Raw genomic sequence first — 12,444 nt, 5'->3', positions numbered from 1 at the left:
TGCTTCCCGCCCAGCCAACACCCCTGGCCTCCTACTCCCCCCACCCGAGACCCAGGAGTCCTGGGTGATCCCAGAGGGATGGGAGTGGGCCCAACAGGTGACTGAGGTTGAATTTCCAGCTACCCCTCTGGGAAGCAGAATAAATCTGACTCACAGAAATAAAGGCACGGGATATTGTATCCCAGGGTCATTGATAAAATTCACACCCACCACATCTACTGCTGCCGTGCCACGGATCTCCCCCTTCTGATGTCACACAAGTTGATCTGGGGACCCAAGTAGACTCATTCATGCGAATTTTCTCCTTTGACCCATCAAAGCAGCCTCTCGATTTATGAGGATCCTAATGGTCAGCCATTCTCTAAGCTCTTCCTCCAAGGTTTAAAAAAGCCTGTGATTTAGGCTAATTCCAGTCACTGACAGGTGTTGGATCCGGCCGGCTGGAGGGTGGAGGGCAGAGGGCAGGCTCACATGGGCTACTAAAGGCCTCCTTGCCCCTTGACAGGACGCCCTCATCGGCCAGCTCTCTCCCCGCAGTGTGTTCCGTCTCCCACAAATTCCTCTGACTAGACCGGTATCCGGTCTGCATATCTCTGCTCTGTTCCTAGGGACACATTGTCAAATGCCAGCTGAAACCCAAATGTACTCTGTCAACTACACGTTCTCCACCCATCAGCGCAGCGACCCTACCGAGGAAACAGAAAACGAATGCAGGACAGGACAGAGGAAGTGAGGATGACCTGGCCCGGCTGGTTCTAAGCGGTCCCTCCCGTCTTTCCTAAAGGCCCCTCAAATCCGGCCAAACCCCTATCCAGATTCGTCGGCGGAGGCCAGGCGCCACACCCGCACCCCCGCCGAATGGCCCGGTGTTCCTGCGCTGTCCTCCTGAGATTCATGAATCAGTTCACAGCAAGACAGGAAGTAGGAGAAGAGCAGAGACAACTGATAAGACATTGTTTTTATTGACAAGTCTAAAGAAAACCTTCATTGAATCAGGGGGTGTAATACAAATTATGGTGACCTGTATAGAAAACCTGGCACCAAATCCGGCCTTTTAGAAACATTTATATAAAAAAATACGCGTTAAAATCTGTACCATGATGCAGTGCAGAGGCCGGATGTCACCTCCCGACACGTGTGCTTGCAAAGGTGGGTCTGGTCTGGGGATACAGGGAGCTCTGGTCCTGCGGCCACCGGAGTGAGCCCTGTGTGAGAATGGCCTGCACTGAAAAGATGCCACAAGAGCCTATCTTTGAAGGCAGGACCCCTATGAGCACCAAAATGCCACAAGCCTGGCGTCAAAACGACAGTGGTGCTGGGAAGAATGGCAGGAGAGGAGGGCCGTCCTTCCTTCTCTTGTCACTGGGCTCTAACCACCATTCGAGGATCCCGGAGCTCTGCAGTCAAACCACCTTTAACTTTGGAGGAACGTTTGCAATTTCCAAGTATGTTTTTTCCCCAAGTAGACTGACCGATCTTAAGGAACCAACTCATACTCAGCCTGCCTTTAAGGGTGAAGAACTAATTCTTGTCATTTTTGGCAGGCCGGGCCCCTGAATCACCTATCTGAAAGGCTGCTGTAATCACAACGGAAAAGCATGATGATGACGGTCTCAATCTATTTCAGTCTTGGACCAAATGCAACTGGGCAACTGTAGCCCAGAAATTACACTTTGCAGGCAATGAAGTGAAAAGCAGCATTGGAATTCCCCCATTCTGGGCACAAATGATCTCTGCACAAGGCCACTGAAGCCTTTGGGAGCAGCGGGGTCAATGCTGCTCATCTGTCTTCAAAGACGAAGACACGGTTCCTTCTCCGGCAGGGCCTTTCTTCCAGCTGAACAGGGTCAGGACTGTGTCTGTCGGCTTATTCGTTCAGGGAAGAGCTGATTTCCCTGGGGCTCTGTGGAAAGTGACAACTGTCCTCAACTCAGCTGCTAAGCTGCGACCCAAACAGTCAGGCTGCACGGACAGGAGACGCACAAATGGGAACTGGACAGAGATGGGGGGTGGGCACAGGGGAGCATCAGGAAAGGCAATAGGTGGGGGAAGAGGCGACCTTGTGGGCTTTACGGAGTCCACAAGGACAGTGCTTCTACAATTTCAGGGCTCCTAATAGCTACTGAAAGGGCTGGAGTCATTCCAGTAGATTCTATACAGGGAAAACAGCTGCCCCACCAAATTCTACCCAAAAGCAGAGTGATTTTCTCAGCTGACTCCAGGGTGGGTTTTTGGTTTTTTTTTTTTTCCTTTCCCAGCCCTCAGCTTGACTATCTTGCTGCAGGACATTCAGCTGTGGCAATAAGTGAAAGGGGGGACGAAGGACAAACGCGCCTGACACACAACGCAGGCACAAAGCTGGGAGCCACGCTGGACTGCTAACGAGGGACTCTCTCTCAAGCAGTGTATTTTAGGACGCAAGGGCTCAGGGTAAGAGACGGATGCTCCTGTGTCCTGGGGCCCAGCGCCGGTCGCCAGCGCATCCTGCAAGACCAGCATACCGGGAGGAAGCTGGCTGCGTGTCAATGGAGCAAGGAGGAGCCCAGTTACAAGGGCTCTTCAGGACCCGAGGCCAACCTGGTGGCTCCTTCACAAAGTCTTAGGGCCTTTGAATCCACTTTAAAGTGACCCAACAGCACCCCCTAGTGGAAATTATAAATAAAACAAGGGCCATGCTTCCAGTTCACCTTCTGATATGAGTGGTTCCAAGAGTCACGGTCAAACGGAATAATACAAAAACAAACCTTATCTTTAAAAGCATAATAATTAGAAAAAAGGTGGGAGTTCCGAAGCCTTCCTTAGGCCCGACTGCCAAATCAGCCTCCCTCCCGTGATTCTCCGCCTTCGACAAACACACTCTAAGGTGAGGGGGCACGGACGGGGGTGGGGAGGGCTCCCGGGACCCTCAGAGTTTGGGCAGACTGCCCGCTGGGGCCAGGACGATGCCAAAGACGTAGAAGAGCCCCAGCAGGAGGTTGAGTTTGGCAGTCCTCTGGGGCAGTTTGTTGAAAGCCTGGCTCCGGAACTGTCTCTCCAGGGAGAAGGCCATGGGAATGGTGAGCAGGGGCAGGGCCAGGCTGATGCTGCAGCGTGTGGCCAGGATGCTGAAGATCAGGTAGGGCAGGAAGAGCAGCGTGTTGTAGAGCATGTAGGAGAAGGTGGGGCCGATGAGGATGGCGAGCGTCACGATGCCGGCCTCCCTGTCGGAGTCCATGTCCCTGGTGTTGTTGGAGTGGAGAATGGCCTCGGTGCTGAGGGCGAGGGGGATGGCGTAGACCAGGGGGAAGACCGCCAGGGACCCCACCTGGACGGCGTAGGCGAACATCACGGCCAGCGGGCCGAAAGTGATGAGGATGACGAGGTCTCCCAGGGCCACGTACTTGAATCCGATTCCTACGGCCAGAAGACCCAGAGAGGAGGTATGAGATCCAGGGCTGGAAACGGATGGCCGGGAGCAGGGAGTTCTCAGACAGAGACCACAGGCAGTCGGCGAGCTCCCTGCCCTCTGGAGCCCACCTGAGGTCGTCTCCAGTGACACAGAGGGGCAGGGAACACTCCTCTCTTAGCACCCAGTTGGGCTTCGGGTCGTCCCCACGCTGTCCTTCCTACTGTCCCCCGGCAAGTCCTACAACAAACAGCAGCGGGCTCCCACCACACGCGATTCAACGGGGGAGCCCACGGAGGATCTAAATGGTCTCACGGGCCACTCTGGTTTCTCTGTCCCTTCGCCGGCCCATGCGAGACATCGCTTCCGTCGGTCAGTACCTCACAGAAGGCCCATCCCAGTCTCTTACTTTTCTCCCTCCTTCTTCCACAGCCTCTAGTTTAGAAAACCCGCAGCGAATCTCAGGGAAATCTGACGGTGCCCAAACTCCACATAAAGAAACCTTCGTCCACATAACGAGTAAAACGGCTAAGACGAGGCTCCCATGCTGCTTCCCTTCTCTGGTTCCCATGAAGTCCAAACTAACTCCCCCCCAACTCCTCCTCCCCGACGAAGTTCAAACTAAATCCTCCCCCCGCCCCGTGAACTCCTCCTGGACTGCCAACCCGCTTCAAATCCTGTCTAAACCACTTCGTCAGAACCTGCCCAGTTCTCTCCAGCGATGCCACAATCCATCCGGCCTCACTCCCATCTCCAAAGAGGAGTCATGGTCATCCTATGCCTGGAACATGGTGACAGCCATGCTTATGACCCCACCCCACCCCCAGATCTAATCTTCACGGGCAGCCAGAGGGGTCCTTCCAAAATACTGACCTGAGGCACCTGGGTGGCTCAGTTGGTTAAGCATCTGACCCTTGATTTCAGCTCAGATCATAAATTCACAGTTCATGAGGTCAAACTCTGAGCTATCAGGGCAGAGCCTGCTTGGGATATTCTCTCTCTCTCTCTCTCTCTCTCTCTCTCTCTCTCTTCCCCTCTCTCTGCCCCTCCCTTGCTTCCTCTCTCTCAAAATAAATAAATAAATAAACATTTAAAAAAATATATAATCTGACCATGCCCTTCCTCCAACATACACCTCAAAACACTTATCACAAGCTGTCCTCGGGATCCTTCACCGGCACACCTCTGGCCCCGCCTCCCTCCTCCCCACCTCACCTTAAGCTCCCCTCCTCCACTCATACTTCTGTCGGTTCCCCAAGGCCTTCAGGCACGCCACCCCGCCTTTGCCTGGCAGACTCCTACTCACCCTTCAAGACCTTAAAGACCATTCCTCAAGACAGCCCCTCCTCACCCGCTAGGCCACAGCCGGTCCCCCTGCAATATGCTCCCAGGGCACCCCAGATTTCCCCCTTCATAAAGTTCATCGTGGTTCTAATTACTCAGTCTGCATCCTCCCCTCAAACCAGAAGTTCCATGAGGGCAGGGCCTGGTGTCTGGCTTGTTCACAGCTCGCTCCCCAACGTGGGCACAAAGGCTGAACTGAACACAGAGCTACAGTAACAAGCACCTGGAGCTGGGGCTGAGGTTAAGGAAAGTGACCCACTCAGAGGGAGGCAGCATGGAGTGGGTGGGGTGTGGTACACACACACACACACACACACACACACACACACACACAGAAGCTTGGGAAACCTCCCGATCTGACCAAGCTTCCAACGAGTGGCCTCAGGATCAGGAGACAAAGAAAAGTACTGGGTCATCAACTGCATTTTAACCAGCCGAAAACGATAAGGGACGGTGGTCTGCAGATGACCTAAGGCCAGGGCAGCCAAAGAATGGGTTCAGCCCAAGATCACCTTCACACTGGTAGCTGGGCTTCTTTGCGGTTGTTTCTCTTCCAGCTTTCTTGAGAGAAAACTGGCCTAGAACACAGCGTAAGTGTAAGGTCTACGACGTGTAGACTTCCTACGTTCATATATCGCAAGATGACTGCCACCACGGTATTAGCTAACGCCTCCATTTAGTTGGGGTGCTTTGGTGCTAAATGACCACCCTCGGTTCTTTAGACTGAAGCGTCCCCAGGGAAGTGTTGTCATAGCCGTGGCCCCCGGTACCCGCCAACATGCAGCAAACGAATTCCGCACTCCCCAAGCAGTGTTGTGGGAAGTCCTCTGAGGACATGCCCTCCAGGAGGAGGTTCTCTCAAGCAGAGCAACTGGTTCCTGTACTAAGTTAGCCAATCAATGTCTCCTGCAGAATCTCACAGATTCTGTTGAGGGAACAACCTCTGCCCAAGGAAGATGCCAGGCAGGAAGGCTCCCAGCAGGGACCCGGCATGCTTCTCCACCAGCTGCCCACTCTTCTTTTGCTTACATGCCCAGCTCTCCGGGTGGATGTCAGGGCTGTAGCTACGGAAGAAAACACAACAGCTCTACAGCCTTGACAGCTGGCTAGATTACCCAAGAACATTCCCTTGGGTCACCTGGCAAAAGTGAGGTGAGCAACGTGGAATGAAACCTGGGCCTGCAAAGATAGGCCCCCACCTTGAACAGGTCCCACACGAAAACCAACCACAAACCCACTCGAGAGCCGAGAAAGGTCTGGTAGCCTTCTTGAGGTTATGTGACACAAGAAAACGATAGAGCCCTTGGGGAGAAAGCTGCTTCCTAAGAGTCGGGGCGGACGTATGGCCCGGGGCTCACGCGCTCCACCTGCTTCAGAATGCGGCCCACCTCGGAACTTCCCACCACCATTTTCCAAATGAGCCAACACAGTGAAAGACTGGATAAGTTCTCCACACAGCGGCCAGAATGAATTTGTTAGAACATAAATCAAAATGTTGGCAAGAATGTGGAGTAAATGGAACTCTTAAACATTGCCAGTGGGAATGTAATAGTACAACCACTTTAGAAAACGCTCTGGCAGGGCGCCTGGGTGGCTCAGTCGGTTAAGCGTCCCGACTCTAGATCTCATGAGGCTCAGGTCTTCATCTCGGGGTGGGGGTGGGGGTGGGGGTGGGGGTGGGTGGTCATGAGTTCAAGCTCCACGTCGGGCTCCCCAGCGGGCATAAAGCCTACTTAAAAAAAAAAAAAAAGAAAATGCTTTGGCAGCTTCCCATAAAGTTCAACATTCATCTACCCTATGACCCCAGCAATTCCATTCCTAGGCATTCATCCAAGAAAAATGAAAACATATATTCACAGGAAGGCTTAAACATGAATGCTCAGGCATAAAAGCCAAAATAGGGACACAATCCAAATGTCTCTGAACAGGAGAAAGGATAAACAAATTGTGGTATGTCCACACAATGGATACTACTCAGCATTTAAAAAGGAACTACTCAAGACCACCACGCTGAGCAAAGACACCAGGCACAAGGATTCATACTGAGTGATTCCACTTATATAAGGTTCCAGACCAGGCAAAACAATCTATGTGAAAGAAATCAAACAGTGATGGCCTCTGGATAGGGTTGGGGAGAGTGGAAATTGACAGAGAAGTAAGTTTTTGAGTCATGGAAATGTTCTGTATCATGACAGGGTGTGGGTTATACAACTGCCTGCATTTGTCGAAATTCATCAAACGGTAACACTTGAGATCTGTGCATTTCACAGTAAGCAAATTATACCAATAAACATCAATGGTTTTTAAAAAAATATATAAATCATATCATTACATAATATGCTCAATACTTTTCAGTGTTTCCCCATTTGTTCATTCAATGGATATTAAGTACTGAGTATATGCCAGGCAGTGTTCCGGGTGCCACGCGTTCAGAAAGAACAGAGATCCAAATCCCTAATCCCAGGGAGCTTACAGTTTTAAGGGGAAGACAATTAACAAAGTCTGTTATGGTAGAAGTAGTATGAACTGTGGGGCGTCTAGGTGGCTCAGTCGGTTGAGCGTCTGACTCTTGATTTCAGCTCAGGTCGCGATCCCAGGGTCGTGGGATCAAGCCCTACTCTGGGCTCTGCACTGAGTGTGGAGCCTGCTTAAGATTCTCTCCCTCTCTCTCTCTCTCTGTCCCCTCCCCTGCTCATGCTCTCTAAAATAAAAAAAAATAAAAATTTGTAAAAAGGAGTAGTATGTGCTGTGAAGGAAAATAGAAAATAGGAAAGGTACTTTGGGGGAAAACACAGGGTGTGTGTGTGTGTGTGTGTGTGTGTGTGTGTGTGCGCGCGCAGGCACTTTTATTTTACTTTACTGTATTTTATTTTTATCTGCTGCAAAAACTTTGTATTGTAATTTTAAACAGGGTAGAAAGTAAAGCCTCACAAAACAGCAGACATGTGAGCAAATGGGTGGAGGTCAGAAAGCGAATCCAGCAGACAGAAGGAGTAAGGGGGTTCCAAGCCAAGGAAAAGCATCTACAAAGGTATAGCACGTCCTGCCTGTACCAGAAAGAGCCAAGAGGACAGTGTGGCTGGAGCATGATGAGCAGGAAGAAAGAAGGGGGCAGGTCAGAGAGCTGGAGGGAGGGGAGAGGGTGAACAGATAATGCACTGTCCTGGGGGTCACTGTGAGGACCCCGGCCTTTCCTCTGAACAAGATGGGAGCCATTAGAAAATTCTGAGCAGAGGACTGATGTAGCTGCCTTATGTTTTCACAGGACTACTCCAGCTCTGATTTGGGAGCACCCTGAAAGGCATATCGATAAAGAACCTGCTGCCATTTTTGAGGAGATGACAGCGGTGGCCGGAGGTGGTGGGACGCAGCCAGATCCCAAATGCATTTTGAAAGTGGAGTCAACAGGATTTGCTGATGGACTGGATGGGAGAAGGAAGGGCCAAGGATGATGCCCATGACTTTTAGCCTGAAGAACTGGAAGGAGGAAGCTGCCACGGAATGAGATGGGGAGAGGTGGGGAGTAGGACAGGATTCTTAGGGGCGATCAGGGCTTTGGTTTCAGACACAACGGGCTTGAGATGCCTGTGAGATCTTGGGGAGAAGCTACTGAGGGAGAAGTTAGGCGAGTCTGGGGTTGAGTGGAGAAATCTGGAACAGAGGAACACCTTTGAGAGTCACCAGGTTAACAGATGGCATATGAAGCCATGAGACTGGCTAAAAGCAGCCGGAGAGTGGATGAAGTTAGAGGAAAGGGGTCCAAGGACTGAAGCTGGAGGCTGGGAGTAAGGAACAACTAACTAGCAGGGGAGCCAGAGGCCCTGTGAGACCAGAATGATCCAGCCCTGAGTGGCCTCCCCAACAGTACCTCGCTCTTCCTCTGAATCACACTGGCCTTTCATGGATCCTAAAGCACGCTGAGCTCTCCCTGACCCCAGGGCATTAGCCTGCGCTACTCCTCCAGCCCTGAAGGACTCGCTCCCAAATCAGACCCAGTTACTCTGCCCTGTAGCTTGCTCCTTATCCTTCAAGGGCCTCTTCACCACCGCCCCATGCACGTTCTACCACAGCACCCTACTGATTTCCTTCACAGAGCTGTTCGCAGCTGGCTGCTCTGTCACACTCTCCCCCACCCCTTCCTTCTTCTCTCCCCCTCTTCACATCAGAGTGCCCCAGGTCACAGTCCTGGTCTCCATGGGTCTCTATCACCACTCTTTCCTCTGGTGATCTCATCCAGTCACACAACTTTATCCCTGTGCCAGAGACTCCCAAGTATCTGCATCTGCAGTTTAGGCTTCTCCTTGGAACTCAGGTGCTTACATCCAGCCAGCCATCTGACATCTCCACTAGGAGATCTAATACATTAAGATGTCCCAAGCCAGTCTCCCAGTTTTCTCCCCCCCCAAACCTGTCTTCATCCTTCTCTAGCTCCCTTGACATCAAGTCCATCATTTCAAGTGCTCAGGGCCAAACCTCTGAGTTATGTTGAATTCCCCTGTCTCTCTCCCGTGCTTGTATCTCATCCATCAGCAAACCCTGTTCACCTTCCAAATATACCCAAATATATTCAGAATCTGACTACGTCCTCCCTTCTCTACTACCACCCTGATCCAGGCCACCAAACCTCTCTTGCCTGGATTGCCGAACAGCCTCACCTTTTGGCTTCCGTCCTTGCCCACTCACCTTTACCCGTTCTCAATACCGCACCCAGACTGATTCTTTTAAAACATGAAGGTCTCCATAATCTCTGTGCTTCTCTGCCTCCCCAAACATACTTCTCTCTGGTTTTACCTTTTTACTCACTCCCTCACTCAATATCGGACTCTTGTGGTTCCTTAAACTTTTAAGCACACTCCTGCCTTAAGGCCTTTGGTAACTGCTATTCCAAGATTTGAAACATCCTTCCTCTAGGTACATGCTTAGCCAACTTCCTTCTATCTGTGCTCACATTACCTTTTTGATGAGGCCTACCCTGATCAAACTACTTCAAACAGTCGGCTATGCCCTCCTTCCTTGCCCTACTTATATTTTCCCCATAGCACTAATAATATTTTCATATACGATGACCAGGGTACCAACTCATCGGGGCTTACCTGGAACTTTCCCGATTTCAACACCAAAAGTCCAGCATCTTGGGAACCACCTCAAGTCCTGAGCAAACCAGGACGTTGGTCATCCTAAATATAATTTATTATTTTTATTTTCCAGGTCTCCTCAAGATCTACGAAATAACTTCCACAAGGGCAGGGATCTGCGACTCCCGGGTTCACACAGAACAGTGCTTGGCACATAATAGGCACTCAATACGTAGGACTTGACCACCTGCCCATCACTACCTTAATCAGCCTGTTGCAAGGAGTCACACGGCAAACCAGCTGCCAGTAATTAGCTGTATAATTCTGAGTTCTTCAAATTTAATTCCTCTAAAATTTGAAACCGTGGCATCCTAAGATACGACCATCGAAAGAAAACCAAATAGAAAAATTTACATACACGGGATTCTGTGCTTCCTACCATCCATAAGCCAAGCTGGGATCTTCTCAAGTCACTACTGTTTTCAAAAAGTCCACATGACCTACACGTTACAGGTTTCACCTAAATGGCCTAACTCAGAAAAGAACCTTTGGAACCTCTTCTCCAGCCCTGAAACTCCGATGCAAACCAGCAGTTTCCCGTACATGCAGCCAGGAAAACAGGCCAATTCTTACCTCCCGTGTAGAGAAAGGAGCCAGACAGGCCTCCAAAGTAGATGAGAGCCAAGTGCTCCAGTTTCAGAGGGGACAGGTAGTAGAGACAAGCGGCACAGACACAGCCCAGAGTGTAGAGGAAGACTCCAAACCGGACAACATCCTGGGGCTCCAAGATTCGGTCCACCAGGGTCCTGTCATCACTCTTTTTGTGGTCAATGCCCTTGGAAAAGTCATAGTAAGTGTTGACCAAATTGCCAGCCCCGTGCACGGCAAGGACGGCCACGGCACAACCCACCAGCAGCCTGGGATCCAGGACGCCCTGGGATCTGTAGGCCAGGGCACTGCCCAAGGCCACCGGGGTGAGTGAGGCACTGAAGCTCCACGGCCGCAGGGCCAGCACGTAGGAGGCGCATTTCTGCCTCCAGGAGCGTTGGGGAAGCCTGTCCTGCTCCGGACAGTCGTTCCCCAGCAGGTCCCTGTCCCCGACCTTGGCCGTCTCTCCCGCCTGTATGTTAATCTCCCCCGGAACGTGAGAGGCCGCCATGGAAGCTGCACGTGGCTGAAGTCAAAGTTAATAGTGAGCCACCCACGGCACAGCTGCCGCTCAGCGGCGAAGAGGGGCGGGGCGGCCGGACCTGACCTTCCTTCGATTCCGCCCCGGGGCAAGGCTGGGGAGGCGGCGGGCCCCGGGGGCAGCACCGAGCCGACCAGGCAGCCCACGAGGCCCGACGGCACCGCCCCGACCTCCTGTCACCTGGGCGAAACCTGTCTCTGGACCTCAGTCCGCGGCTAGAGCCCAAGGCCGAACTGCGGCCACGCGCCTTAGGATACTGGAGCCGCCATCTTGTGCGCCAGCCTCCGAAGGCCCGCCCGGAAACAGGGACAGACCGCGCGGGCCGGGCCGGTGCTGGCGGGGCCGGGGCCGGGGCGGGGCCGGGGGCGGGGCCTGGCGGGCCGGGGCGGAGCCTGGCGGGCCGGGGCGGAGCGGCGACCCCGCGGCCAAGCCCCTCTCCCGCCGGGGGTCCGAGGCCCTCAGCTACCCGCAGACTCGCAGGAAACAGCCTCAGCATCACAGGAACGACCTCGACCGCGTGTCGCTTTACGACTTACCTAGAGCTTCCATTCACCAAAATAGGACTCACTCATTTTTTTCATTCAACAAGTATTTATTGAGCACTTACTATGCTAGGCAGCAGTGAACAAAATGGACAAAAATCAGGGAGGGCATTGAGGGCAATGAAACAGGTAGAATTACCTCCCACTTTTTAAATGGGAAACGAAGCTCTGAAATGGGAAATGATGTCTAAGAAATTATTAGCTCTAGTAATAATCACCACGGCAATAATTCCCGCTTTTTATTGTGAACAATTACCATTTGCCATGTACTGTCCTGCCTGCCTTTTTATCCATACTCTAGGTTACTCACTTATTCATGCAAATAACCGTCTTCCTCCCCACTCTGTCTCGTGGCCAGCTTTGGCTCTTCATTGCCCGCCTTCTGGAAGCTTATGGGCCATAGCTGTAGCTCATTCTGGCTGGAGGGAGCCAACAGTTAAATTTTCAGGAATTTTCTGAGCCCATCATTAAGCACAGCCATTATTAAAAATTAAATTGTACCAACTTACAATTAGATAAATTATATTTAAAACAAAGTTAACAAAACTCATTACTTCCCAATTATCTCACTCCATGTTACCATTTGTTTCTTTTGTCTGTTGTCTATCGCATTGTGGAAATATGATATAATGACGGGCTACCACTCATCTCTCCCAGCTTGGGAGGCTCTACGATATCCAAAAGACGCATCCTGTTAGAATCAATTGGCCATATGGAATTTGCAATGAAAAGCATTGTGTATTTTATTAGTACTTAGAAGTTATGTGCTAGATACATCCTTTATATTGGTGACAGTTATAATATGCACGTAGCATGTATGGACGCGGGACAGACTCCATAATTTTGGTGCCTAGTGCAAAATAAAAATGTGCAGCCCCTTAGTCAAAAAGCATTAAGAGTTTCATTAAG

At 51.5% G+C, this 12,444-nt stretch overlaps 1 protein-coding gene across 2 annotated transcripts; it reads right to left on the bottom strand.

The window, feature by feature from the left end:
• Positions 1-943: 943 nt before the first annotated feature.
• On the bottom strand, positions 944-11,052 carry UBIAD1 (UbiA prenyltransferase domain containing 1). 2 transcript variants are annotated; one of them, XM_007078373.3, is made up of 2 exons: positions 10,438-11,052; positions 944-3,393 (listed from the first exon to the last, which is right to left on the bottom strand). In XM_007078373.3, exons 1-2 carry the CDS (start codon positions 10,961-10,963, stop codon positions 2,906-2,908), a joined length of 1,014 nt encoding a protein of 337 aa, XP_007078435.1. In that variant the 5' UTR covers positions 10,964-11,052; the 3' UTR covers positions 944-2,905. The 2 variants fall into 2 exon arrangements, with proteins under 2 accessions (XP_007078435.1, XP_042852542.1); XM_042996608.1 differs by lacking the exon at positions 944-3,393 and adding an exon at positions 9,833-9,906.
• Between the last annotated feature and the right edge of the window lie 1,392 nt (positions 11,053-12,444).

Source organism: Panthera tigris, chromosome C1 (genome assembly GCF_018350195.1).
Source record: "Panthera tigris isolate Pti1 chromosome C1, P.tigris_Pti1_mat1.1, whole genome shotgun sequence".
NCBI classification, from domain to species: Eukaryota; Metazoa; Chordata; class Mammalia; order Carnivora; family Felidae; genus Panthera; species Panthera tigris.
Note: the sequence above shows the minus strand (reverse complement) of the source record. Positions and strands in the feature narration are given on the sequence as shown.